Source organism: Pipistrellus kuhlii, unplaced genomic scaffold (genome assembly GCF_014108245.1).
Source record: "Pipistrellus kuhlii isolate mPipKuh1 unplaced genomic scaffold, mPipKuh1.p scaffold_m20_p_21, whole genome shotgun sequence".
Classification (NCBI taxonomy): Eukaryota; Metazoa; Chordata; class Mammalia; order Chiroptera; family Vespertilionidae; genus Pipistrellus; species Pipistrellus kuhlii.
In genome coordinates this window covers 9481130-9509051 of record NW_023425520.1, presented here as the reverse complement: position 1 = coordinate 9509051, position 27922 = coordinate 9481130, and the positions used below count along the sequence as shown (strand labels likewise).

The 27922-nt window shown below is 57.3% G+C and overlaps 2 protein-coding genes across 3 annotated transcripts in view; both read right to left on the bottom strand.

Moving 5' to 3' along the window:
- Window positions 1–11717, bottom strand: part of OBSCN (obscurin, cytoskeletal calmodulin and titin-interacting RhoGEF) — a 169425-nt gene extending 157708 nt beyond the window's left edge. The window contains 9 exon segments of the mRNA XM_036450609.2: window positions 2056–2331; window positions 2888–3175; window positions 3643–3909; window positions 4272–4538; window positions 5017–5325; window positions 6097–6357; window positions 6445–6714; window positions 7700–8708; window positions 11592–11717. Of these exon segments, the coding sequence (XP_036306502.1) occupies window positions 2056–2331; window positions 2888–3175; window positions 3643–3909; window positions 4272–4538; window positions 5017–5325; window positions 6097–6357; window positions 6445–6714; window positions 7700–8684 (2923 nt within the window). The 5' untranslated portion in view covers window positions 8685–8708; window positions 11592–11717.
- A 7359-nt stretch (window positions 11718–19076) lies between these two features.
- IBA57 (iron-sulfur cluster assembly factor IBA57) lies at window positions 19077–27147 on the bottom strand. Of its 2 annotated transcripts, none has more exons than XM_036450381.2 (3): window positions 26739–27147; window positions 20487–20827; window positions 19077–20193 (listed from the first exon to the last, which is right to left on the bottom strand). In XM_036450381.2, exons 1-3 carry the CDS (start codon window positions 27077–27079, stop codon window positions 19802–19804), a joined length of 1074 nt encoding a protein of 357 aa, XP_036306274.1. In that variant the 5' UTR covers window positions 27080–27147; the 3' UTR covers window positions 19077–19801. The 2 variants fall into 2 exon arrangements, with proteins under 2 accessions (XP_036306274.1, XP_036306275.2); XM_036450382.2 differs by lacking the exon at window positions 26739–27147 and adding an exon at window positions 22040–22187.
- Between the last annotated feature and the right edge of the window lie 775 nt (window positions 27148–27922).

The following is a 27922-nucleotide window of genomic DNA, read 5'->3' as shown; positions in this document are numbered from 1 at the left end:
TCCACCTCCCACCTGCCTTCCATGTGTCACCTGCTGGCCTCCTAGGGAACTGAGCTGTGCCTCCTGAGCCTGTCTCTTCCATGGTGTGGATGACTCACAAAGTGGTGCGCCTTGGCTATGTTTTTAGTCTTTACTGTTTGCTCTTCTGTGGTGTGTCTGTTCATGGGTGTTTGGAGCACCATAATACTTCTCCCCACTCCCACCAAGTCTAATGATGTATCTTTTGCATAAATAATATTATCTGAATTTCGCTCCAGTTTTTCACACTTTTATACATTTTACTTTATTTCCTGCTGACAAAAGTGGTGATTGTGAGCCCCCTTGCCTGTTCCTGCTCTCACAGCCAAAGCCTTCAAGTGTCACTTAGTGTGGTTACCTAGTTGTCCTTCAGGATCACTTATCAGAAGTATGAACTATTATCTTTATAATTGGTTAAGAATCTATGGCATAAATAGATATTAATAAATATTTCTTCTATATTTCTAATATTCAATGTTATCAAAATTCAGCTCTGCACTGATGAGGCAATTGCTTCATATTTTAATTTCAGTCTGCTCATGACTTGAGTGAGGTTAATTTGCTGACCTCACAAGCTGGGCCGTGACTTTCTTTATACTGCACTGTCCTCTTAATACATTGCCCATTCATTTGATACTACTTAGCTTCAGATTTTGGCCTTGGGTCTCCAAAAGGGAGTGGCCCATTATTTGAACTCTCCCTATCAATCAGATGTTGGTGATAGATGTCACGTAATAAGCCAGGGACTCTATGTCCTTCTCTAGCTCTACAAGGATCTCCATGAACACTCAATAATGTCCTTATAGAATAGTTCATATATTTTCCATTGGAGCCATCTTGACCTATATAAACTTTTTTTTTATTGTGGTTCCATTTATTGAAAAGGATTGCAGGACTATTTTAGCTGTCAAAATCTTATGGCACTTTTCATATAGTTTTCTAGAAAATTGGTCAATTTCTCAAACATTTTCATGTTTACTCCTACAAAATCATTTGTCATATTCTCTTAAAGTAACAATTAAAAATGTTTGGTGGATTTTATTTCTGTATCTATACACAACCACAAGTTATGGTACACAAATATAACACCAAACTGTTATGTTGAGGCACTGGGAAGTAGATTTGAGATTAAAACTCTCCTAACAAAATGAAAACACAGTTAGTTCACAGACCTCTCTGTGAACAAAGCAGACAGGGACGAATACACATGTGTCATTAGGAAACACTATGGCATAAATACTGAAAAAACAGACAAGGGCTATCGCTAGAGTTTCTTGTCTTCAACAAGCCATGCAGAGTGGGAGAAGCTCCTTATTCCTCTCCATGTCTAAATCTATACATCAGACTCAGGTGATTCTGACACAGGATACAAAAGAAAACCAAGATGTACTTTAGGAAGAGAATTCCAGACCTCACAGGTACAGGTCCCTGGCACACACCTAACAATGCTCTGGTCTCTGTTTACTTTTTGCACAGACCTTGCAAGAAAAAACGGATCTAGATTTTGCTCCAAGTGAGGATCCAATAACTTCTATATCCACACACAAGGGAGTGCCCTAAAAAGCTACAATTGGCTAACACATGGTTTAGTCTTGGGATGGATCGAGTAAGACTGGGTGGCAGAAACTTCCCCATATTCTATTGTAAGGAAATTCAAACGTGTATCTGCCCATGTGGATGGGTGTGGGCATCTGAGAGCTACCAGGACATGGGGAGTAGGAAATTCACATGACACAGGTAAGAGACGTCTGGTATACCTCAGACTCCATGTGAAAAGTAGAGTCTGAGATGGCTGGTGAGGAGCACCCAGAAGGCTCTGGCAGGTGCTGGGAACCATGACTGAGCAAAACCTGAGCACCACTCCGCGTGCACAGGATCACTTCTCCCTTCTGCTCACACTCTGCCCACCCAGCCTGGGCTGGCCCCACCACTGGGATGATATGGGAGATGGAGGATAGAAGGAAAGGGCGTCAGAATGTACCCTGGTGTAGTCATTACCTATACACATAGCTCAGTTAGTGCCACCAAAGAACTGACCTGGGACATCCAGATGGAAGGTGACCTTCTGGCCCCCGGCCTCGCAGCTGTACTCCCCGCTGTCCCCCTTGGCCGCCTGCTGCAGCACCAGCCGCCGGGTGCAGCCCGTGGCCTCCACATGCACTTTTGAGCTCCCACTCAGCTTCTTGCCATCCTTGTACCACGTCACCTCCGTCTGGGCCTGGGCCACCTCGCAGCTCAGCGTGGCTCTGGCCCCGGCCATGGCCTTCACCTCGCTGTGTGCAGACTGCTCCTTGGCAAACACCGCTGTGGGCTCTGAGAACAGGGAGGGATGCACAGTCAGAGGCCCCACAGCGGTTGACCCCTGAAGCCACATGAGGCTGGAACACGGAAACCACCGGTCCCCCGAGATCCTCTGTGGTCGGGTATTGCAGCACAGTCCTCCCAGCACAGGGGGCCTGACTGCTGCCTCAGTAAGAGGGCGGCAGGGGGGCTGGCAGAGCCTCTCCTTTGGGCAAGGCGGTGCTGCAGGACTCAGAGAACCCACCAAGAGGCCCTAGTGGCTTCTAGAAGGAGCCGGGACCTCACAGTCACAGAGGTCCAACTCTCTCCTGCTGAGGATGCTGCCAGCACCTTTTGGGTCCGCTCAGCCTCCTCTGATCTTTAAAAGGAAGACAACGACTTCACAGTTCCTTCTTATTTAGCACCGTTCATCCATCTCAGTGCTCGTTTTGGAGGGTAATTTCTTTTCCCAAACCCAAGCAGCTGTCCCACCCCAAGCATTCACATGATCAATGAAGAGCCTGGCAGCTCTACCTCGCAAGTCCCAGACCTCCTCCCCACTGACCAAGCCCTTGAGTCGCCGGCTCACCAGAGACACGCAGCTGGAAATCCACTGAGTGCTCGCCCACACGGCACGAATAGGTGCCCTCGTCTTGCCTGGTGACTGAGCTGGCCACCAGTCGATGCCGCGTGCCCACATCCTCCTGCGAGAAGTGGGAGCAGGAGCGGCCCAGCTCCAAGCCGTCCTTGAACCAGCGCACGGGCACGTGGGCCTCCGCGGTCTCGCACTCAAAGCGGGCCGGACCCCCGGCCACCGCGTCCACGCAGCCGCCCGCCGAGTCCTTGTGCAGAAAGGGCGTGAGTCCTGCGAGGGCAGCTGGGGGAGGGGGCAGGCCTGTGAGCACACACACACACACACACCAGCAAATGCAGGGCCTCAGGGCTTTGGGACCAGGTGGAGCCCTGGCTCAGCCCAGCCCGGGGTCCCTTCACACAGGGCCTGCTGCTGACTTCCAAGCCACCACTGCCATGGACTGTTAGGACTTCCCCAGGGGTTCCCTCCCTCTACTGAACAAAGCCCTGGCCCCCACTCTCTCCATGGGGCAGAGTGAGCACCCTCCCACACCCCCACTGTCCCCATGGAGTCGCCTGAGCTTTCCCCTTCCCCACCCGTAACAGAGGTAACCTGAGCCACAGTCACCTGAAAATGCCCCCTAACTTACCCGGCCACAGAGAACAACAGCTCCCATTGCCCTGGGTCCCCTAGAGCCTGCCCAGAGTTGGGTACAGAAGGCGGTAGCTGCAGCAGTGGCCAGAAGCATGTGGACATGTGGAGACTCTCACCTTGAACTGACAGGTGATAGGCGATGCGGACCCCACGGCTGACACACTCATACAGGCCAGCGTCGTCCCGCGCCACGTCCCGCACCAGCAGTGCCCGCCGTCCTGCCGAAGCCTGCACCTTGTACTTGGGGCCCGGGGGCAGCGCTCGGCCGTCCTTGAGCCACGTTACCGCCGTGGCCTGGTCTGACAGCTCCGCCAGGAGCTGTGCCTCCTCGTGTAGCCGGGCCAGCACCTCCCGAACTTCCGTTGGACGCTTGGTGGTCAGCCCTGGGGGCCCCCACAGGTGGAGAGAGAGCGGGTGGAGGTGACAGAGAGTGGAGGAGGAGGAGGAAAAGGGGGGCAGACAGATGGAGACATGAGCCTCGGTGTCATCAGGAGTCCAGCCCCTCGTCCGCTCATACCCTGTGGCAGGGGACACCCCCCAGGCAGGGCAAGCTGCTTCACATACCCCCCCCCAAAAAAAAAAAAAAAAAAATCTGGTCCTGCTTGCCCAGGCCACAAACCCAGCAACCCACCAGCACGCCCCAGGAGCTCTGGGCCCAGGGTCACAGGTCCCACTCCTGCCCCCACCCTTAGAGGAAATAGAACTTGGAGAGGCCCCTGGGGGTCATGGGCTGAGGTCCACCTACCTCGGACCTCCATGCGGATGCTGTTCTCGATGCCATTGGCCACGAACTTGAGCTCAGCGCCATGCAGGCTGGCGGGTACCGAGCGGATGGTGAGGACGTGCCGCGTGCCCTCGCAGCGGATCACATATGTGTTGCTGGCCTTCAGAGCCTTCCCATCCAGGAACCATTCTCCCGCAGAAACCGAAGTGAGGTCCACAGAGAAGGTCACCTCACTGCCCTCCACCGTCTCCACTGCCTTCAGAGGCGTCTTCACCTCCAGCTGGGGTGCTGCAGGGTAGGGGCTTCAGGAAGGAGCAGGGCGCCTGGCCTCCCTTCCTTTTCCCTCCCGGAGCCTGGGCCCATGTGCCCCCTCCTCCAGGAAGCCCGTCAGACAGGCCCACGCCAACCATGAGAGATCGCAGGGTTCAGGACTGAGTAGGGACAAGTTAGAGCCAACCAAGATCCCTTCCAGATCCTACACACCAGAGGTGGGGGTACAGCTGTGCCGCCTGGTCCCCTGGGGCTGGGGGACACAGAGGTTCCGAGGGGCCTCGAGTCCTGTCCCAGAGTCCCTTCCCCTTCCCACAGAGGAGGCGCCAGCATCAGGACCCCCACCCGCTGCCGTGAATAAAGAGGCTCCATGTGAATAAAGACCCACTGTGGCCTCGCCAAGGCTGGGCTGTGCTCGAGGTCTGGGTGCCTCAGCAGCAGGCACCCTGCAGGCCACTGTCTGGGAGCCAATGGGAACAGAACCTTCCACACTTACCCAGGTGGACCGTCCCCGGGAACTCGAGGTAGCAGCTCTGGCCGAAGCCGTTTACAGCTGACACCCGGAACTGGAAGTCCCCCTCCTCAGCCACACTGTCCACCGTCAGCTCAGGGGTGGCCACCCACTCGGCCGCATGGCACCGGCTCCAGGTGTAGGTGCCCAATCGCTTCTTCTCCACCACGTAGCCATCGATGGGCACAGGGCGATCCCCGGCGGGCGGTGGGGACCAGCTGAGAGTCACGGAACTCTCTGTCTTGGCCTTCACCACAGGGGCCTCGGGGGTGTGCGGTGGTGGCTTCCTGGGGGCTGGGCAGAGCACACGTCCTTATCACCAGCTGGGAGCCCCTCCCTGGCCCTGGTCCAGGATCACCCTGCCAGAGGGGGGCACAGAATCCCCAGCCCTCCTAGGGGGCACTGCTCTGATGGTCTGAGATGGCCACAGCCAAGGCGGAAGGCCAGCCTGAGGGGAAGCTGTAGGCCCATCATCCCTGATCTCACCTGTGGCCATTTCTCTGGGCGCAGCAGAAAGGGCACCCTGGCTTCAGAGCCACGTGGGGCCCAGGGCCACCACAAGCTGGCCATGTGGTTTGGGGACAGACACCTTCCAGTTCAGTGCATTGGGTCTTGGCTGGGAAGTGGCTAAAGCAGGGCACAGTGATCCTCCTGAGGCGCTGGGGCCCTGTGGAGGGCACCCCCTGGCCCCGGCAAGAGTTAGCCCTGTGGGGGAGGGCTGGAGTGGGAGGGAACCACTGCCCAATCTACAATGTAAATACCAAAGGCCACAGAGAGAAGATACCACCGGACACACACACACACACACACACACACTGTGCTTCTAGAACAATCTGCACCTCTAATTTGGTTAGTAGGATGAGGGGCTATCAAGTCTCCCATTTTGTCAATGCCTGGGGAAGCCCAGAGTGGGAGATGGCTGCAAACAGCTGTGGGTCTGAGGGAACCAGAGCTACGGCCTGAACACAATGTGCCCCACCCCCTTCCTGCAGCTACTGAGCACGTGTGGGCCAGCGCCGGGTGACAGCGGCACCTCTGCCATCGCAGAGGCACGCAGGCCCTTACCTGACACCAGGAACTGGGTGGACGTCCGGCAGTCCCCGGCCACAAAGGCCACCTCGCCCACATCCTCCAGGCTGCACTGGGAGATGGTCAGCGTGTGGCATGTGCCCTCAGTGGTGATGGCTACTCGGCCCCCGGCCACCACCTCCTCGTGGTTCCGGAGCCAGTGGACCGGGCCCTCCGGCCTGGCCAGCTCCACGCAGAACAGGGCAGTGTCCCCCACTCGCACCACCGTCTTCCTCGGGAGCTTTCGGGTGAGGTTGCCTAGGATGGCCAGAGCCACAGGTTAGCCAGACCGGACAGCCCGCCCTCTCCAGTCTCGGGGACCCACCCATCGTGGTGCCCGCCCACCTTGGACGGCCAGCTCGGCCACCGTGCGGCTGCCCTCGGCCATCTCGCAGATGTACACCGCGTCATCGTCCGTGGAAGCGTTGTGGACGGTGAGCCGGCGCTCCGTGCCCGCCTCCTCGATGGCGTACTTGTCGCTGGCCCACAGCCGCGTCTCTTCCTTGTACCACACGGCCTCCGTGGTGGGCAGCGGCACCTCGCACTGAAACGTGGCCGACGCCTTCTCCTGCACCTCCAGGTCCTGCAGCCTCGTCCTGAAGGGCACTGTGGGCTCTGAGGGAAGAGGAGTGGTGAGCAGGCAGGGATGCTGGGCAAAGAAAGAAAGGGGGTACTCGGCTGGGGCCCCTGGAGTGTGGTGGGTGGCACAGGGCAGGGCAAGCTAAGGGCAAGTAGGTGCTGAGGTGGGGCAGGAAGTCCGGGCAGGGGTTGGAGGGCTGCAGGGCAGGGGTGAGTGGGAGAGCTGAAGAGGGAAGGCGAGAAGGGCAGGGAGGGGAGACAGAAATTAAAGAAAAGAGCCCTTCCCCCCCAAATAGAAGCAGTCTGGAAGGAGAAAGAAGCAAGGCAGGTGAAGCTACAGTCTTCAGCGCCTGGAACGGGTCCTGCCAGAGCCCTAGGCCAGACGGCAGGGCCAAGCCCCCCTGGCCGAGGTCCGCATAGCGCTGCCCGCATCTCCCCCTGTCGCTTCCTCAGGGACCCCCGCGGTGGAGGAGCATTTACTCCAGAGAATGAGGACACTGGGGCCTGCTCGGGAAGAGCCATGCACCCTGTTCACAACCCTGGCGCGGTTGAGACGTGTAATAGGGTGGCAGCGGGACCCGCACTCCAGAATAAAGTGACCTCCCAACAGAACCTGGCGGTGCTGCCCACACCTGCCCGGGCCTGGACCAGAGCCTGCAGACTGCCCCAGAGCCACCTAGGCTGTATGCAGCCACTGGGCCAAGCCCTCCAAAGCACAGCGTTTGTCCCTGTCCCTGCCCTCCTGCCCTCTGTCAGGGAGACACCCCCCTGAGCATCCAGGTACAGTCTGCACAGGGCAGGCTCAGCTGCCAGGCATTCCCAGGGGGAGGGGTGCTGGTGACAAAGCGCTTCCTTCTTTATTCTTGTGGCTCACAAAGGCAGGGGACGGGCTGAGGGGACAGGCATTTTGCGGGCCAGGACTTCCAACTCGGGTTCCACTACGGGACTGGCATGGAGGAGCCTAGCATGCGTGCGTTCCCGGCAGTGGCTCTGGCAGGTGCGCGGGGCGGGCCCAGCTCACCTCGCACCACCACCAGCACGGAGCTGTAGGTCTGGCCCACGAGGTTGGACGCCGTGCAGGTGTACAAGCCGCGGTCCGCCTGCTTGCAGAAGAGGATCTTGAGCACGAAGTTCTCCTGCGCGTCCTCGTACACCAGGTGCCGCCGGCCTTCGGCCACCGGCTGCCCGTCCTTCTTCCACACGGTCTCGGGCTTGGGCTCGCCGGTCACGTAGCAGCTGAGGCGCGCGTGCTTGCCCTCGGTGACGGTGCAGGTGCGGGTGCCGGCGCCGGGCGGCGAGGCGGGCGCGCCCTCGGCCCGCATGGCCTCGCGCCGCCGCTGCAGGTGCGCCAGGAGGGCGGCGGTGGAGGCGCCGGGCGGGCCCGCGGCGTCGGTGTCCGCGTCCACCGTCAACGCGGCGGCGGCGCTGGCCGCGCCCAGCGGGTTCTCGGCGCGCACGGTGTAGGTGCCGCCGTCGCGGGGGCGCGCGGCCCGGATGCGCAGCGCGCTCGCCTCGCCGCTGGCCTCCACGCTCACGCGCGGGGCGTCGGGCGGGCCCAGGCGGCGGCCGTCCTTGTCCCAGCTCACGGCCAGCGGCGGCGAGCCGCGCACGCGGCAGCGGAAGGTGGCCTCGGCGCCCTCGCGCACGCGGATGGACGTGGGGCGCAGCAGGAAGTGGGGCGCCTGCTCGGCGATCGCGGCCTCGGCGTCCACCTGCAGCCCCACGGCGGCGAAGGCCTCGCCCACGGCGTTGCGCGCGCGGCACACGTACTGGCCGCTGTCGCCCAGCGCCAGGTCCAGGATGGTGAGGCGGTACTGGTCCTCGTCCTGGGCCAGGCGGAAGCGGGCGCCGGCCTCCACCGGCCGCCGGTCCTTCTCCCAGCTCACCTGCGGCGTGGGGTTGCCCACGATCTGGCAGCTCAGCGTGGCGTCCTTACCCACCGACACCACGAAGGCCTTGGGCCGGGTCAGGAACCGGGGCGCGCCGCTGAACGAGGAATGAGCCATGGTGGGAGGCGGGGGCGGGGGGACCTGGGAGGTGGGGGTGAAAAGTCACAATGAAGACAAGCCCCCGGCACACTCAGAGCCTGCCACCTGGTCCCACTGGGCTGCTTCGCCCTTCGGTGCCACCCGGAGAGCTGGGAACCCGGCTAGACACCTGGACATGCCTCCCCCCACCTCCTCCCCCCGCAGGCCCCGTGCCCCACCCCCACCCCAGGCAACATCCCCTGAAGGCACGGTGGTTCGCAAGTGCAGATTTGCCTCTCTCTGAGCATTTGGGGTCTGGCTCCACCCTCAAAACAGGTTCTCCTCATGGGAGAGCATCTCCAGCCTCTTCCCCCAGCTCCCATCCCGATGCCCAACTTCAGGTCCAGCTGAGCAACCACCCCAAACACCAGGCTGCCCCCTCCCTGCCAAGAGGCATCAGGCTTTAGCGCCGGCCTCTCCCTCCACCGACCGCACAGCACCTGCTAAGCAGACCTGCTGTTTGCCCCCTGAGCCACTCCCACTGCCTCAGGTGTCCTGTCCCCTCCCACAGACATCTGCCTCCTGGGGCCAAAAACTGCACTCTGCCTACCTCTCCTCCACGCAAAGAGGGGGCGCTGCTTTGCTCCCAAGGGCACAGGCTTTCCTCCAGCCCTCAACCCAGGGTTCCCTTAACCTCCCCTTATTCAGGTTCTTCCTCCAAGTGGCTTCCCCCAGCCTTTGGGCCCCAGCTGGGGCTGTGTGCATGGAGCCCTGTGCCCAGATCTGTCCCACCTCTGGGCCACCTCTCCTGGGGTCCCCCATCCCTAAATCCCTGGGGGCTTGTGCCCATCTGTGAGCAGAGAAGAAATGAAAACTCTGTAGCCGAGCAAGTTCCTCCTGACAAGACAGCGCCCTCACCCAGCAGGCGGCCTGGCCCCTCCCCGTGGGCGCCTAGCTCCTCCCTCTGGAGGAAGACTGCCTGGGCAGCACAGCCCGTCAGCAGCGTGCCTGGGCAGTGGCAGAGGGCGGCGGCGGATCCCCCAGGAAGAGCCAGGGACCTCTAGGCCAGCTGGCCAGCTGAGCCCGACTCGGGGGCTGCATCCAGCCCTTTCATTCCAGGGCTTCACTCTCCGGGCACCCTGCTGGCACCGGGGGCGCTAAATGTCTTAGGTGACTCTGGCTTCTACCCACCTGGGGAGCCCCCACGGGCCCCAGAACAAGTGGGTGAGGGGGCTTCTGTGAGAAAAGGGCGCACAGTGGGCCTCCCCGGGCCCCGGGCTGGCACCAAGCCCGTTAACTCCCTCTGCCCTCGGAGCCGGACCTCCAGCCTCCAGCCTGGGCTGCCCACCACCACAGCATAGGGGGGTGTTTCTGGGTCCTCTGCTGCTGGTCCTGTGACTCAGCACTTAATCCCCTTAATCCCCCTCACGGAGGCTGAGCCCAGAGCGGCCTGCTGACTCACTGTGCAGTCAGCACCTCTGTCCCCCACCCGACCAGCTTCCCCCCAAGGCCGGACAGGGAGGGCCTGAGAAGACCCGGGAGGGCAGCCACCAATGCCCCCCTCCATGGATGCCCCCCGAGCTTTGGCATCCCTCTTTGGAGGGGTTACTTTGACACCAGGACTCCTGGGACCTGAGCTCTGAGCTATCCCTAGTGGCCACCCCAAATCAGATAGTCATTGTGTGGGTTCCCCAGGGCAGGACACGGAGCCTCCCCCCACCCCCCCCACCCCCACACGCATACACACCCAGAGCAGGTGCCAGAGAAGCTGCTCCCAGCTCATGAGCGAGCATGTGGGGGTGGGGGCAACTCCACAGCCTGGGCCGCTGGGGCGGGGAGGACAGGGAGGGAGCGCCCATCTCTGTAGGGGGAGCTGCCGCAGCAGACGTGCAGGCTGCCCCCCGGCCTGGCAGGGGTGGGCAGAGATCCTGAGACCCTGTACAGCCACTGGGGACTCACTGATATCCTGCTCCCTGTCTAGAGCCTGCACCCCCTCACCCTAACTCTCATGCAGCAGACCCCATGGGATCTGAGGAGGCTCACCGGGACATGACAGCGTCAGAGCCCCGAGGCAGCCCCGCCAGGCAGGCATCCCTGCCCGTCAGCTGGGCCCGAGGACTCCGAGCCGCTCCGGTTCGGGAGGCCAGGGGACGGGACCGTACAAGGCAACCTCTGAGACAGGGACACCTGCAGGGGCCGCCTCCTCCCCTTGCCACGTTGGCACAAACAGACCTCAGGAGGGGGACCCAGCCAGAACGGGAGCCCCAGCCTCACAGGAGGCCCCTCCTCCCCAGATGCCTGTTTGGGAGGTGGCTTCCTGGGGATCCCTCCGTGGCCCAGGGCTGAGACCGCCCCCACCTGGGATTGTTCCCCACCCTCCTCGCCCGAGCCCGCCACTTGCTTCTCGCATTTGGGTTCAGGGGACCCTGGACCGTTATCCAAATGAGCCCGAGGACCTGACACTCCCCGCTCTGCTGCCCCCACATCCTCCAGAAAAGACCTCAAGGGCAGATTCTGCATCTTCGGCCCCCAGACCCAGGGTCCTATTTTCCAAACACCACGGGGAAATTCTTTCCTGGAGTCAGGTGTCGCTACGCCTCTGGCTGTCCCCACTACTGAGCCAACAGGCCCAAAATAGCCCCAGCTGTCAGCAGGCATCCATCTCAGCCAGGCTGGGGGCAGGGCTAGCCAGACCCCAGGCCCTGGATCAGAATGGGCCACAAGGCCCCAGTCTCGAAGCTTGGCTGCTCCCTTCCTGCACGAGGGCCCAGCTCCGGTCGCCGAAGGGGTGGGGGCTGGAATCCAGGCCCCCAGCCAGGGAGCAGCACGGCCCAGCCAGAACTCTCCTCAGTCTCCCAGAACCATGACCTTCAGCCAAACCACCCTGAGGGGGGGGGGGGGGGCCGGATGGGGTACCCCCTACCCCTGCCCCCTCTGCCTTCTCACCTGTCTCAACAGGGGGACTCAGGACAGCGCCCAGGCCAGGGGCTCAGACGGTGGAGCAAGAGCCACCAGGTCTCACCTTCCTCTAAGGGCCCAGGACTGGCAGGACTCCTTCCCGGCAGCCTGCACTCTGGCCGGTCCTCAGACTGGACAGGGACAGAGGACAGGCAGACGCTGTCAGTTGGAGAAGGCTGGGCCCGCCCCCACCCTGCCCCCACCACTGGCCAGGCAGCCCAGCCCAGCTTCAAAATAGCCTGGCTGTCACTGCCCCTATTGAGTTTCACCCCAGGCCCTAGGTAGGCAAAGTGCAGAGGCTCAGGGTAGCTGGGGGAAGGAGGAGACCCTGTCTTTCAGCGATGATGATGATGATGATGATGATGATGATGGGGCAGGGCCCCAGCTGGTTGGGACCCTTGGTCAGACCAGCATCTTGGAGAGCAGGCTGGGAAGAAGCCCAGGAGCACAGGGACCACCTCCAAGGAGACCCAGGATCATGCCCGGGGGACCTGGGACCATCCAGGGGGAACAACTGGCTGAGCTGACCCTGGCCACATTGGGTGACTGGTCTGTGCTCAGGACGGAGCAGACGGCACAGAGGGGGCGTGAGGATGGCAGGAGCCGGGCTGGGTGCTGAGCTAGGACACACACCCTAGTGCTGGATCTGGTGCAGATCAATACCACCCATGGTGGAGGTCAGCCCATGGACACCCCTGCAGAAGGGCCCTGGGTCAGGCAGGGCTCAGTGGCTGTCTCTGTGCTGCCCTGGCTCTGCACACGGATGAGTCTCTCACCTGGGCCCCTGGGGGCCGGGGCTGGCCCCTTCCGAGGAGAGGCCCCAGGATTCCCACCAGGTGGCCCCCTCTGAGTCCAGGGCAGCCTGGCACCCTGACTACATTTGTCCCTGAGCCACAGAGATGGGGAGCGGGGAGCTCTCCTAAGACCACCCACATCAACTACCCCTGTCCCCATCCTGCCTGCCCACGCCCAGGGCAGGCCCGCTGCACCCCGCCTGACCCGAGGCCTCTCCTTGGTCCCCGGGGGAATGGCTCCAAGGGCTTGGCCATCTCCAGTCACCGTGACAAACACCACAGGCTGGGGGCTTACACAGCATTTGTTGTTCACAGTTCCTGAGGCTGCAAGTCCGGAATGGAGGCCCTGGCAGATCAGTTCTGCTGAGGGCCCCTTCCTGGGACATAGACAATGCCTTCTCACTGTGTCCTCATGTGGGGAGAGAGCGCTCTGGCTCTTCCTCTTCTTAGGACACTAATCCCTCCTGGGAGCCCACCCTCAGGACCTCATCTGGCCTCCTCACCTTCCTCATCACACTGTGGAGCAGAGCTTTCACCGTGGAAACATTCGGTCCGCAGCACCCCGTGAGGAAGGAAAACCCGAGGAGGCCCAGCCCCACCATGCGGCCCTGGGGACCCACAGCTGGCGCCCATGCGTGCACTCTCCCATCGTATACCTCCTGGGACGTGACCGTGGGAGCAGTGAGGCCCAGAGGAGGTGCACACACCTGCTCTTTACCCTTTTTCCAGAGAACTAAAAGCTGAGTGCAGTGAGGTGTGCTCAGGTGGTTGAGCGTCTCATGCAACAAAAGTCCCAATCCATTCCCGGTCAGGGCACCTACCCAGGTTATAGGTTCAACCCTGAGTCAGGGTGCATATGGGCAGCAATCAATCCACGTTTCTCTCTCCCTAACCCCCTCCCTTCCACGCTCTAAAGATCAATGGAAAAAATACCCTCACTCCTCCGGTGAGGATTTTAAAAAAGAAAAAGCTGAGTGCAGTGGAGTGAAACCCTTGCTGTGTCCTGAATGCACGCCCACCCCACCTGCTGTCTACGGATTCTTCTTCTGTGTGTATCCTCACAGCACGTCTGTTGACGAGACCAGGAGGTGAGTCCTACAGTCTCCAGAGGCGCTTTGCCACCTCGCCCATGGCATCTTTCCTGCTGGGAAGGCTGCAGGGATCCGACTCTCCCGACCCTTCCCTGGATCCTCTACACTGAGATGTCACCTATCGCCTAACCCAGGGTCAGAGGTACCTAAGGCCGGGATCCTCTGCCTCTAGTGAGGAAAGGCTCAACAGCCAGAGAAAATGGGGCTAACAGTCCTTTTACAGAAGGACTCTTTCATGCTTTGTCTGAAAATTACCATATGATGCCTTGGGACATGCAGATTTTAGCTAAAACAACTTCAGATGCCAATCAATGCTGCGAAGGGCAGAACAGAGTAAGACCTGTGAACAACGGACTAACATCTAGGCTGCATTCTGGCTGTAAGTCCCAGGCAAACGTAAAACATCTGAAAAAATTCATGAACTCTGATTCATTAAGTCTTACCTATGTGTTATAGGGGCTTGTCTATTGATTGTGGTTTTATCTGTCTTTGTTGTTTGGTTTAATTTGTTTATTTGTTAGCCTATTAAGCATGCCTTTAATTTAATTTAATAGAAAAGAAACAGTAGTTGGCCAGGCCATTACCAAATTTCCCCAGAGCAAACAGAATGTGGGAATGGGGAGAGAGAGAATATGAGTGGAACACATGGCCAATGACACAAGTTCTGGGAAAATTCCCTAGACAAAGGGAGGTGACTAAAACGGCCCCAGCCTTTTGGTGATCCTATAAAACGGACGCCCACTCTCGAGAGTGTTATTAAAAGTCTCATTTTCGCCATGTTTTTATTTCCCGTCTGTCTTTTGAAATTTGGACAGATGAGACATTTCTCAAAATTTGGGGATGCGTCTGGGATTTATGTACCGTGAAGAGGAAAAGGCTGGCTTAAGAGAAGGCATGCCCTGCCCGGTTTTGGGTGGTTTCTTGGACTGAGCCCCATCTCTTCACAGATGCTATAGAATAAACCCAAGACTGTTTTTTTCTTTAATTTGTTTATTGTTAGTCTATTAAGCATGGCTTTAATTTAATTTAATTTAATTTAATTTAATTTAATTTAATTTAATAGAAAAGAAACAGCAAAACGGCTGAAAGCAATCCCCTAACCTGATAATCCTCCTACTGTTCATCAAACTCTATCTTTGACGTGCCTGTGTGCATTCCTAAAGGACAAATGTGTATTCAAGTAAATAAAAGCTGATGAGTCTGAGGTTTCAGGGAGCCTCTCCGCGAGAGAAAGGTCTCCGCCTGGCTCCCCCATGCCTTCTAAATGTGTAACTCCTGTCTAGTGTATTCATTCGTACATCAGCCCCTTCTCCAGACCTTGAACCCCACTTGGGAAAACTCGGGGAATCGTCACTTCAGATATCACTGTCCAAAGAGGCCCTGGCCACACCCTCCTCCTCTGTCCTCCCTGTGTCCTCACAGCTCCCTCCTCCTCTGTCCTCCCTGTGTCCTCACAGCTCCCTCCTCCTCTGTCCTCCCTGTGTCCTCACAGCTCCCTCCTCCTCTGTCCTCCCTATGTCCTCACAGCTCCCTCCTCCTCTCTCCTCCCTGTGTCCTCACAGCTCCCTCCTCCTCTGTCCTCCCTGTGTCCTCACAGCTCCCTCCTCCTCTGTCCTCCTCCCTGTCCTGTGTCCTCACAGCTCCCTCCTCCTCTGTCCTCCCTGTGTCCTCACAGCTCCCTCCTCCTCTGTCCTCCCTGTGTCCTCACAGCTCCCTCCTCCTCTGTCCTCCTCCCTGTCCTGTGTCCTCACAGCTCCCTCCTCCTCTGTCCTCCCTGTGTCCTCACAGCTCCCTCCTCCTCTGTCCTCCCTGTGTCCTCACAGCTCCCTCCTCCTCTGTCCTCCCTGTGTCCTCACAGCTCCCTCCTCCTCTGTCCTCCCTGTGTCCTCACAGCTCCCTCCTCCTCTGTCCTCCCTGTCCTGTGTCCTCACAGCTCCCTCCTCCTCTGTCCTCCCTGTGTCCTCACAGCTCCCTCCTCCTCTGTCCTCCCTGTGTCCTCACAGCTCCCTCCTCCTCTGTCCTCCTCCCTGTCCTTGTCCTCACAGCTCACCCTCTTTTTCTCTTGTCTCTGGGTTACTTGTCTCAGGATAGGCTGCGTCTTCAGTGTCAGGATGGGAGACTCAGCATCTGTGGACCACTATGCCCTTTGGCTCTGCCAGCTCTTTCACTTGTGACAAATCCCAGGTCTCCAGCTGCAACCCATGGCCCTGCGCATCTCTGGCCATCACAGCATGTCTGCTCTCCTGTTCCCATTCCTGTAATGGGTCCCATGCACCTGGCCAGTGTGGTGTCGTCTGTGATCTGTGTACCAGCTGCAGGCATGGAAAAGGTGATGTTGACCTCACGGGTCTTGGCAGTGAGAGTAGATTCCCATCACCCACCAGGTCCCCTGAGGCTTTAAATGGTGTGTCTGTCTGGGGAGACTCCAGCTTTGAGGGTCCTGGTCCATGACTACCTTCCCTACCCATCCTGGCCCTTGGACCAACACTCCCATCATCACAGACGCAAAAGCAAGTGGGACCCTCTTGTCATCATGCACAGTCCTCGGAAAGATGCTGTTGCATATTCTGGGAAAAGGGTATTTAATTCCCTTGTAACATTTTGAAGGGAAGATGTTTATGGTGTGTGACTCTCTGGTGAAGCCAGTGCGTGTCCAGGTTGGAAAACAAAGATGTAGGAATGCTTCCCAGGGCTTCAGGTCAAGGTCTCACTGGGTCCCCCAACCCAGGGTTTCTCCTTTCACAGCAGCTCGACCTGAGGTGCAGAGTGGCTGCAATGACTTGCTCAAGTTTACACATGGACAGGGCTCCGCTGGGGTTCAGAAGGCGGCCAGGGCAATGGAGGGACCGGCATTATGACAGCCTGCATGACATCCCGGAACAAACAGGGCACATTGGTGGCTAAACACGTGAAATCTACATGAAGTCCGGAGCTTAGTTTTGATAAAATGTGTAATGGTTAGAAATTCTGGGAGGCACAAAAGCAAATAGTCTGACGGCTGCAACCAGAGGAACACCCAGCTCCCAGGTGGACAGAGGGTTTTTAATTCACGATTGCTTCTGATGGAGAAACTTTGGAAAGAACCTAAATGCCCATCACTATTAAAGTGAAGACATAACAGCCTCACTGGGCAATGTGCGCCACACACCCATTTAAAATGAACTGATCAGCCGAAACTGGTTTGGCTCAGTGGATAGAGCATCAGCCTGAAGGACTCAAGGGTCCCAGGTTCGATTCCTGTCAAGGGCATGTACCTTGCTTGCGGGCACATCCCCAGTGGGAGGTGTGCAGGAGGGAGCTGATCGATGTTTCTCTCTCATCGATGTTTCTAACTCTCTATCCCGAACAAGAAAGCCAGCCACGCGTTAGCTGCCCGCCCTCTCTGGGTGCCTGCAGTGAGCCAGCAGCGAACTCGGCAGCAGCCCTTTCTGCGCCGCACAGATCTCCGCACCTCCACAGCTCCTGAGGCTCAGCGACCTTTCTCTTCCCTTCCTAGATGGTAAGGCTTCCACTCAGCCAGCCGTATGGTATTTCAGGGCGATGTTTGCTCTGTTTTCCAGTTGTAAATTTAAAATTGTTATGGTAGGCTGCCTTTAGGTGTCTACCCTATGCCACCATCTTGGTTCCTCAGCCACTATTTCTGTGAACACCACCCCTGCCCCCTGTCTTTTCCTCTCCTGTGTAACGCCCACCTCCTTGGATCAGTTGTCGCCCTCTCTGCCCTTCACGCCACTCTCATTTCCCTCTGTCTGTCTGTGGTCATTCTAGGACCAGCTCTTCATTGGAGAGTCATTGTTTTAGTTTCCCAATTCTTCAAAAACTCCATCCATGGATTTCAAAAATATTTTATTTCTAGAAATTTCCTTGATTCTTTTTCAGTCTTTTGCTCTTACTAATATTCAATTCCTTATTTTACTTCTTTAAGTATAGCAATATACATTTTTCATAGTGTGTCTGGTTATAGATATCTAAAAATCTGTGGGGTTTTCTGTTGACCTTGTTTCTTTGGGGGTTGAGTGTTTCTGGGTTCCTTCAGACTTTTTAGCAATAAAGATTTATTTATTCCTTAGAACCTTCCTACTGAAGGCTCAAGTTGGATGAGGGTTCCCATGGTAAGTTTCACACCTACACTTCCAGGCTCCTAAAAACACTACCTTGCAGGACTATAATATTTTGGGTTTTTTTGGTGTTTTTATTTATTTATTATTATTATGATCACCATTTTTCAGAACTTGTACACATAAATTTTTTTAGTTTTTTAAAATTTATTTCAGAGGGAGGGAGAGGGAGAGATGGAAATATCAATGAGAAACATTGATCGGCTGCCTCCTGCACAACCCCCTATTAGGGATCGAGCCCACAACCTGGGCATGTGCCCTGACCTGGAATCCAACCGGCGACCTTCTGGTGCATGGGATGCAATTCAACCAACCAAGCGACACCAGCCGAGCTACACTTTTTATAAAACAAGCTAAAGCAGATGTGAAAACTAGCTAAGAGCCTTCTGGGTACCTGCACCGATTTTCATGGAGCAGGGTTCATGACTTTGAGGCAGATGTGAGGACTGGACCCAACTGGCCCTTGGAGGCCACGCCAGAATCGCTATGGGCCACACCTTCTGCATGTATCTGGGGAAGCTGCTGTGGTTTGACCGTGCGGCAGACTCCTTCTAAGAGCACTGAGTTACAATGTGGAATCTGAACAAAATATTTTGTTTACCTGGAAAACCCGGGCTTGCTAGTCTCCTTTCCCATGTTCCCAGGACTCAGACTCCTGCCTGGGGCTCTGATGTGCTACCAGCACCGCAGCCCAGTGAGAAGCCTGCGTCTTCAGCCCAGGAACCGGCTAAGGATGCCCGCCCACCCAAGAGGACGGCCTGGCCTGCAAGGCTGGCCTGTAGGATCGGGTCACACAGACACAGGGGCAACTGACTCCTGAGCCAAGGTCTCAGCATCGGTGTCAAGACTAGCCAGCGGGCTCCATTTTCAGTAAAAGACAACAGATGCAAAGAAGGTGCCAGAGGCAGAGCTGCGAGAACGACTGCCCTGGCCGTTGGCACAAGGGCTCCAGAGTCCTTCCTTTATATGCCTTCCTGTCCAGAAGCTGACACGGTTAATTCCTCCACCCCAGGAGACTTACGTCAGGGTGAGCCTTGTGCTTGGGGGCTGGCTGGGCCCTCCCCCATCTCCCTCACCCCTTCTGCCTCACCTGCAATGCCCAGTCCCACTCTGGGCCCCCTTCTCCTCACAGGCTCCCCATCTCTCCCTGAGGCAACTCCAAACCTACATTCGGCTGCGGGTTCTCGGCAGGGGTTTGACACTGTGCCAGGCACCACAATGCCTCCTTCCCCACCTGGCCCTCCTCCCGGGTGGGCCTGGCTGTCTCCTGGCCCTGGGCCTCAGACCAGAGCTCCGAGCCCCCAAACCCCGGCCTCAGACCTTCTTGTCAGTCCAACTGGGACTGGAACTCTGCTAACCTATTTTACCTGGTGTGCTTGGCTGTCCGAGGGAGACCTTCTCCACATGTCTAGTCTGCACAAAACCACGTCCCAGCCCCTTCCACTAAAATAAAACCAGAATTCCACATGAGCCGCTTATAAGTCAAACTTTAATCTTCACTCTGGGGCACAGTGGGGCACCCATAACGTCAGTCACACTGCAGTGGGAGGATGGCATCTGGCTAAAGGGGGCCTGGGCACAACAGTGGGGTGAGCCATGCAGCGCTCTCCGCACACAGGCTGGGGGGGGGGGAGGGGCTGCCCAGCCACCAGAGCCGATGCTGTGGAGTGGAGTGCCCTGGAAATGGCACCGGGGCTCCCATGGCAGCGTCGAGCGCGGAGGAGCACTTGGAGAACTGATTGGGGTGCCTGTGGGCAGCCGTGCCTCCGCCCGCAGACATGACCACCGCACCCCCCACATGTGATTCCTGACCTGAGACATGCCCCACCTCCCCTGCCCTCCCTGGCTGCACCGCCTCGGGGCCAGGCCTGCCCTGAAGCAGGCTGGCAGCGGGGGAAGACCCGCAGGCACAGCCTCTCACTCCTGTCCTTGGCCGGTGGACAAAGGCCTCCAGAGGCACATGGTTTGGAACCTTGTCTGGATGCTGGAAGAGGGGGCAGGCGCAAGGCTTGCTTCCGGCTCCCCGCAGCACAGAGCCGCCAGCAGAGGTGGGGCTCAGGTGGACGCATGGTGAGCCGGACATCGCAGCCGTGGGAGTCCCACCAACACTCGGGACCTTGCACGGACGCATGTCTTCCAGGGCCGGCCGCAGGTGTGCGGGGACCGAGGCCTCTGTGGGAGCGCGGGGGCGGCGGCTACTTGGGGGCTGTGGGCCACCAGTCCGGCACGGATGCAGTCAGGGCCACCGGGCCGTTCCCCGGGGTTCTGACGTGGAGCGGGCCCTTGATTTTCTCCGAGTGCAGCAGGGCCAGCCCCACGTCCCCCTGGCCCGCCCGGTACTTGCCGGCATCCTGTCCAGATTCGGTGAGCACCGTGGCGCCAGGGGGGACGCCGCCCCCGGGGAGGGGGCCCGAGAGCTGCACGGGGAAGAGGCGCTTTCGGATGACCCCCGTGTGGTGGGTGCGGGCTGTCAGCTCCTGGCCCACATAGCAGCCTTTGGTGAAGCTGACTCCGTTCATGAAGACCAGGTTGGACTCCAGCGGCAGGGCCACTCCTGGGGGCAGGTCGTGGACCCCCTCAGGGACACCTGTGGGGTGGAAAGGGAGAAACAAGGTGAGGCTGAGGTGTCCTGCAGAGCTGGGGCTCAGCCAAGGGAGACCAGCACGGCCCCTCCTCCCGCAGAGCACCTCATCCTCCGCCCGCCGGCCACCACCTCCCTGTTCCCTGGCGAGGGGCTGTCTGGTCCTCAGTCCTCCTCTCTGACCCCTGCCATGCCCACTCCACTGGCTCCTCCCTGCGCCTCCCAGTCTCACTGGGCCCTGCACTCCAGCCCCTCCCATTCCACCCGGCCAGTCTCCGCTGGTCCCGGTGCCCCCACACCTTGCTGGTACCGGTGCCTGTGGTAGTCCAAGACGTCCCTGAGCCTGCCCCTGGCCACCGGGGCGGGGCTCTTGTCCTGGGTGAGAAGCCGCCAGCCCATGCGGGTGGTGCGGGGGTCCCGGGCGAGGATGGCAGGGCCCTGGTGCTCGGGCAGTGGCGCGGCCCCACCCACCTCCTGAGGAGCGGCCGGCAGGACGGCCCACACGTGCAGCTCAGGGCACGGCTCCACCGTGACCTTCCGCCGGATCTTGTGCAGCACCAGGTGCTTCTGCAGCGCGCCCAGCACCGAGCTGTCACACTCCAGGAGGAAGGCGGGAGCGGGGCCAGGGTGCTCCGGGAGCCTGTGGGAGGAGCGGGCACTGCTTGTGGTGCTGACACCCTGTAATTACTAACAGCAAAGGGGCGACGGGGAGGCCAGACATCATAGGTATGCTCCCTGCAAACCCTGGGGAAGGGGGGAAGGGACTGGGCACAGGGCGGACAGACGCATGCCCTGTAGAGCTGGTAACAGGGAAGGTTCTCCCTGCGATCACACCTGGGAGAAGTCATCGGCCAGAATGGGTGTGGCCACTGCGAGGAGGGACAGAGGTTTGGGACATACAATCCCCTCTCTTGTGGGGCTCTTTTGCTCCTGCTGCCATGGGACCCACACACAATGGGTTAAGGGGCTGTAACTAGCCTGATGCTGAACTGGACCAGCTCCCACACAGAAAGGAACTCTGGACACTGCTTCGCTTTAGCTTTACTGAAACCCCAGCTACACTTCCATGAGTGGACGAAGGGACATGGGACTTTGGAAACGCAGGGATGTAATTGTACAGAAATAAAGCTTCCTATTTCATCTTCCTTTGGGGGCATAAGAACCCCACTTCCTGTCTGGCTAGTGAGGCTCAGTGGTTGAGCATTGATCCATGCACCACGAAGTCACCAGTGCAATTCCCAGTCAGGACACATGACCGGGTTATAGGCTCCGTCCCATGTCTGGGGGTGTGCAGGGGGCAACCGATTGATGTTTCTCTTTCATTGATGTTTCTCTCTCTCTCTCCCTCTCCCTTCCTCTCTAAAATCAATTTTAAAAAATTTAAAAAAGAACCCCACTTCCACCAATAACAGTATGGGGCAGGGTTCACAGGGTGTCACAACGTGGGGACCAGCACAAAGAACCCAGCCACAGCTCCCCAATCCTCTGTTCCCACTGTGCAGTGCGGTGCACACAGGAGACCCCACAGCCACCGCAGGACCCCTCCGCACCCCTCCCACCCAGGCCACGGGCACAGACATGCACATGCCAAGGGCCAGCAGATTGTGGCTGACAGGCAAGGTGAGGCAGAAAGGAGCTGACCCACCCTAAGGACAGATCTGCCTCCTCCAGCCCCAGAAGCCACCGTAAGCCAGGGTCCTGGGGCTGGGGTGGGGAGGGGGCCCTCTGGAGCGCCGAGGCCACACCCAACCACACCACCTCCCACTTCCCCAAGGCAAACCCGAGAACCATCTAACCCACACCCCAGGCAGCCACAGCCACACAAATGCCCCCAGGTTTCTGACGCGCTGACCAGATGGATAGCAGGGCTCCTTCAGACAGATAAGCAGAGGAGAGGCTAGTGCAGCACTGGGGGACAGCGGGGCTAGGTGGAGCCATCCAGGCACAGCTGGAGTCCAGGTTAGAGATGTGGATTGAGCAAAGTCCCAGAATGGTGGCAGCTGAGATGGGAGCAGGGAAAAGAATGAGGGGCATCATCTGGTGCCGGACCCTCCCCAAAACCTATCACCTGGCTGCCCGATCTCAGCGGCACACACCTTGTGGTGTCCACACACTTGTCTCACATAACCAGTTGCCACAGGACCACTACAGACAGGGTAACAGGGTGAGGAGGGTGGGGAGGACCTGCCACAGCAAGTCAGGCTGACCCCTCACTTTCCACATGTCCTCACAGAACGTCAAAAATGAGGTCAGCTGAGCAGCCAGAAGAATCAGCTAGAAGAGTTCAGAGAAGTTGACACAAATAAGAACAGGAAAAGAAGTTCAGTATCACTCCTCAGTCACAAACAAAATCAAAACCAGCAGGGACAGCCCCTGGCCAGGTGGATCAGTTAATTAGAGCATCTCTGAGTATACCAAGGTTGTGGGTTCGATCCCTGACCAGGGCACATATAAAAATCAACCAATGAATGAATAAGTGAAACAAATCTCTCTCTCTCTCTCTCTCTCTCTCTCTCTCTCTCTCTCTCTCTCTCTCTTAAACAAACAAAAAACACTAAATCCAGCAGGTTCAGCACTAGGTGGTCAGGGGGGCTAACATAAAACAGGGCCACCCCATGCTGGCGATGCTGTGGGAAGCTGACCACAGAATGTTGCTGGTGGGAATAATAAGTACAGCAGCTCCAGAAAAGGGTTTATAGGTCCTTATAAAACTAAACATCAACTACCACCTGAGCACTACCATCAGATACCACTGCACTCCTGGGCCCTTACCTGAGAAATGGAAACTTGTGTTCACACGAGAACCTGTACACAAATGTTAGTAGTTTTATCCATAACTAGAGGCCCCATGCACTAAATTCATAAACGGGGGGGGGGGGGGGGGGGGGGGGGGCGGCGCACCTCAGCCTAGCCTGCACCCTCTCCAATCTGGGATCCCTCCAGGGATGTCCGACTGCCTGTTTAGGCCACCGGGATCAAGCCTAAACCGGCAGTTGGATATCATTCTCACAATCCAGGACTGTTGGATTCCAACTGTTTGCCTGCCTGTCTGCCTTATTGCCCCTAACCACTTTTGCCTGCCAGCCTGATCATCTCCTAACCACTCCCCTGCCAGCCTGATTGACACCTAACTGCTCCCCTGCCAACCCAATTGCCCCTAACTGTCCTCCCCTACGTGCCTGGTCACCCCTAACTGCCCTCCCCTGCTGGCTTGGTCACCCCCAACTGCCCTCCCCTGCAGGCTTGGTTGCCCCTAACTGCCCTTCCCTGCAGGCCTGGGTCCCCCCTAACTGTCCTCCCCTGCAGGCCTAGTATCCCCCTAACTACCCTCCCTGCAGGCCTGATCACCCCCAACTGCCCTCCCTTGCTGGCCTGATTGCCCACAACTGCCCTCCCCTGCCAACCATCTTGTGGTGACCATCTTGTGCCCACATGGGGGCAGCCATCTTATGTGTTGGAGTGATAGTCAATTTGTATATTACCTCTCTATTATATAAGATACAATAGTAAAAAATGACACCAAACTGCCCTTCAGTGAGAGAAAGGTTAAACAGACTGTGGTTCGTCCCCTCAATGGAATACTTCTCAGCAAGGAGACAGGATGGACCACTGGTCCCAGCTGGACAGAGATGAAGGACATTATTGGCAGTGATCATTTGTACAACATTCCTAAAATGCCATAATCTCAGAGATGGAGAGAGAACAGGGAAGGGTCTATAGGGCTGAGGGGATGGCAAAAAGGGGAGCCTAGTGGTGATAGAGTAGCTCCATCTTGTTCAAGGTCACATGGGTATCCACACATGGTCACAAATACACACCTATTAGCATGGTCAACATCCAGAACACTGATAACATCAAACACGGTTGAGGATATAGGGCAACAAGAGCTTGTGGAATATAAAATGGTGCATCCACTTTGGAAGGTTTCTTATAAAACTAAACATACTCTTACAAGCAATTGTGCTCCTTGGTATTAACTCAAAGGAGTTAACATGCCAACACAAAAACCTGCAGAGATGTTTATAGCAGCTTTATTCATAACTAGAGGCCCAGTACATGAAATTTGTGCACTGGTAGGGTCCCTAGTGGCTGCCAGCTAGGCCTCCCTCCCTTCCCCAGGTTGGATCCATCCCCTGGTCAAACTCCCAGATGAACTCCTGGTCGAGGGGACAATTTGCATACTACGCTTTTATTATATATGACTAGAGGTCCAGTGCACGAAATTTATACACAGGTAGGGTGCCTAGGCCTGGCTGGCGATCAGGATGGATCAGGTTCCCGCCTCCCTGCCTCCTCCTTTTCTCACTCCCTCAGCACCCCACCACCGCAGCCTGCTGCTGCTGGTGACCTGCCATGTTCCACGCTGTTCCCAGGTGGTCAGTGCACATCATAGTGAGTGATCGGAACTCCTGTTCTCCCAATTGAACTCCCAAGGGGACCCTTTACATACAGTGGTGCCTCACACAATGAACTTAATTCGTTCCAGGAGCAAGTTTGTTATGCGAAAAGTTCGTTATGTGAAACGCGTTTTCCCATAACAATACATGTTAAAAAAAATAATTCGTTCTGTAGCATAAAATATGCTAAGATGACATAAAAAAAGATAAATTTTGTTATTATTTTTATTTAGATACATCATGATATAAAAAAAATATTGAGTTTAACTTAAAAAGACGACTGCCATGATACGTGCGTGATTTAATTCGTAATGAAGAACGATTGCCGCGATACGTGCTTAAGTTAAGTGCAGTGACTAACGAATGCCTGCAGTGCCTGCGCGGAAGGATGCAATACTGTACATCGGCAGAGATCGTGGAAGCTCAGGCAAAGCGGTCGTGGAAGCTCGGGCGACTTCGTTGTGTGAAACGAAGTTCGTTGTATGAATCATGAAATGAAGTTCGTTGTGTGCAGCGTTCGCTGTGCGAGGTGTTCTTTATGCGAGGCACCACTGTATTAGCCTTTTATATATATTTGGTTGCCAAAACTTTGGAGCAACCAAGATGTCCTTTAGTAGATGAACAAATGAATAAACTGTGCTACAACCGGTATTATTTGGCACTACAAAGAAATCAGCTATCATAAGCCATCAAAAGACATGGAGGGCCCTAACTGGTTTGGCTCAGTGGATAGAGCGTCAGCCTGCAGACTAAAGGGTCCCAGGTTTGATTCCTGGTCAAGGGCATGTACCTTTGTTGCAGGCACATCACCAGTGGGGGGTGTGCAAGAGGCAGCTGATCAATGATTCTCTCTCATTGATGTTTCTAACTCTCTCTCTTCCTCTCTGTAAAAAATCAATAAAATATATAAAAATATAAAAAAATAATAATGTACAAAGGATATTATAAAAAATTTTATTAAAATGTCTCTTACGTACTGTTATACTGGCTGGGCCTCAAAAATATTCGTTTGGGGCCGAAACTGGTTTGGCTCAGTGGATAGAGTGTCAGCCTGTGGACTGAAAGGTCCCGGGTTCGATTCCAGTCAAGGACATGTACCTTGGTTGCGGGCACATCCCCAGTGGGGGGTGTGCAAGAGGCAGCTGGTCGATGTTTCTCTCTCATTGACGTTTCTAACTCTCTATCCCTCTCAATTCCTCTCTGTGTAAAATCAATAAAATATATATTTTTTAAAAAATATTCGTTGTGGGCCGCGAGTTTGACATGCTTGCTCTACAAGCTTTCATGGCTCCAAAACAAGGCATTTAGCTTCTCAACAGAAATGCCAGCTCAGGAAGACAGGCTATGGTTTCACAATTCTCAGTGGCAACTTTGCACCTGAAGTTTTATTCCAGTCACACCATCAGGTAAGACCACTTTTGCAGAGCTCTGATGAGTCCAATTTCACCTGCAGTGTCCACCTCTCAACAAGCTCCTCTGCGAGTCCAACGAGAAAGAGGCAGCCGCGCCCACACCGGAGGGGACACGGGGTTCCCGGGCCCAGCCTGCTTCCCCACACACTGGAACTGCACCACACACTGGAACTGCGCCACACACTGGAACTGCGCCAGTGGGCGGTCCCAGGACCGTCCCGTATAACGGGTCGTGATAATGTCGCCGGGTTGATGTAAAACACCAAACACGGGTATCACTGGATATGGGGGGATTTGGGAGGGAAGTGCGGAGGGCACCGCAGAACTCGGAAAGTCGTGGCACAAGCCGGTCACGCAGAAGCCACTCCCTGCAGCCGTGGCTCCCTTTTCCGTGCATTGAAGACAGGGCGACCGGGGCAAGACTGAACCGGAGGGAAGGGCAGGTGCAGGGCCGCCCAGCAACCAGTAACCAGTAACCAGCAACCAGAACCACCAGAACCACCACCAACAGCACCACCACCACAGCTCCCGAGGGCCCGCCCTTCGGTGCCCCTGCCCCCACCTATGGAAGCCTTGCCGGAAGCCCTCCCCCAGGCTACCGCCCATCTTCCGGTGCCCTTCCATAAATGCTCCTCCTCCCAGCTCCCCACCCCTCGCTTGGGTGGTCCGCTTCCCTCTGACTCCCCACTTTCCCCCAGGTGCGCCTCCTCTGGCTCCCCTTCTCCCCACAATCCGCTCTCACCCATAGAGAATGACGTCATACAGCGTGCGCCCCTGGACGTTGAGAAAGTGGGCGTAGCCCGCACGCGCGGGGGGCGAGGCCGCACCGTCCGCAGGAACCGGAAGCGGCAGGTCATTGGTCAGCAGCCCCAGGAGGAAAGGGGCCGAGTCCGGCCCGCGCACGCGCACCAGGGCGCGTTGGCCCAGCGGGAAGCAGGCCCAGGCCGCGCCGTCAGCGGGGTCGCTGCCGTGGCCGCTCGAGCCAGAGGCCAGGCGGTGCCCTGAGGTCGCGCGCAGGCGCCAGAGCCAGGCAGGCCCGCCACACCCTGGAGCCGCGCCCCGGAACAGCGCTGCGACCGCCATCTTGGGTGCGAGCGCGGCTGCGGGAAGGAGCGACCCGGCCACGGGTGGGTTCCACAGCGGCCCCTGGCGGCGGGCGGAACAAGTGCGGGGACCTGGATGGGCGGGGCCTCGGGCTGGTCGTCAGCCCCTCGCCCCGCCCGGCCCCCGGGGTGGGATCCCGCTCCGGGCTCGGCGCGCCTGCCCCGGCCTGCGGAGGATTTTCTGAGCAGCTTCCGCTGGCTTACTGCGCCTCAGCGCTCTCCAGGTGCACAGCTCAGGAGCAGTAAGCGCATCCCCAGTGTCCTGCAGCCATCCCCGCCATCCAGCACTTTCCCATCTTCCCAAATGGAAACATCATACCCATCAAACTGGAGTCCCCCTCTCCTCACCCCCTGGCGGCATCCCCCCGCCCCACTCCACTCTCTCTGTGAACCTGACTTCTCTGGGGACTCATATGAGAGAAGTAATGTGATATTATCCTTTTGTGACTGCAGATGCCACTGTGAACGATGTCCTCCAGGCTTGTCCACAGTGTGTCAGCATTTCCTTCTTAAGGCTGAATAACATCCCCTGACATTTTGTTTACCTAACTCGATGCTGGACATTTGGGTTGCTTCCACCCCTTGGCTATTGTGAATGTGCTGCATTGACATGAGTGTGCAGATATCTCTTTAAGAGTCTGCTCTTGGCATTGTGCATGGAAATCCACTCCTATGTGTTGTTGACTCTCACACTCCTCTCACTTAGGGCACTTCCGATCACCAAAGGTGCGCACACTGGAGGTCCATTGTCTAACTTGAGGTTCCCACAGCCGTGTCCTTGCGTTCCATTAATTTGCTAGATTGGCTCCCAGAATCCAGAGGA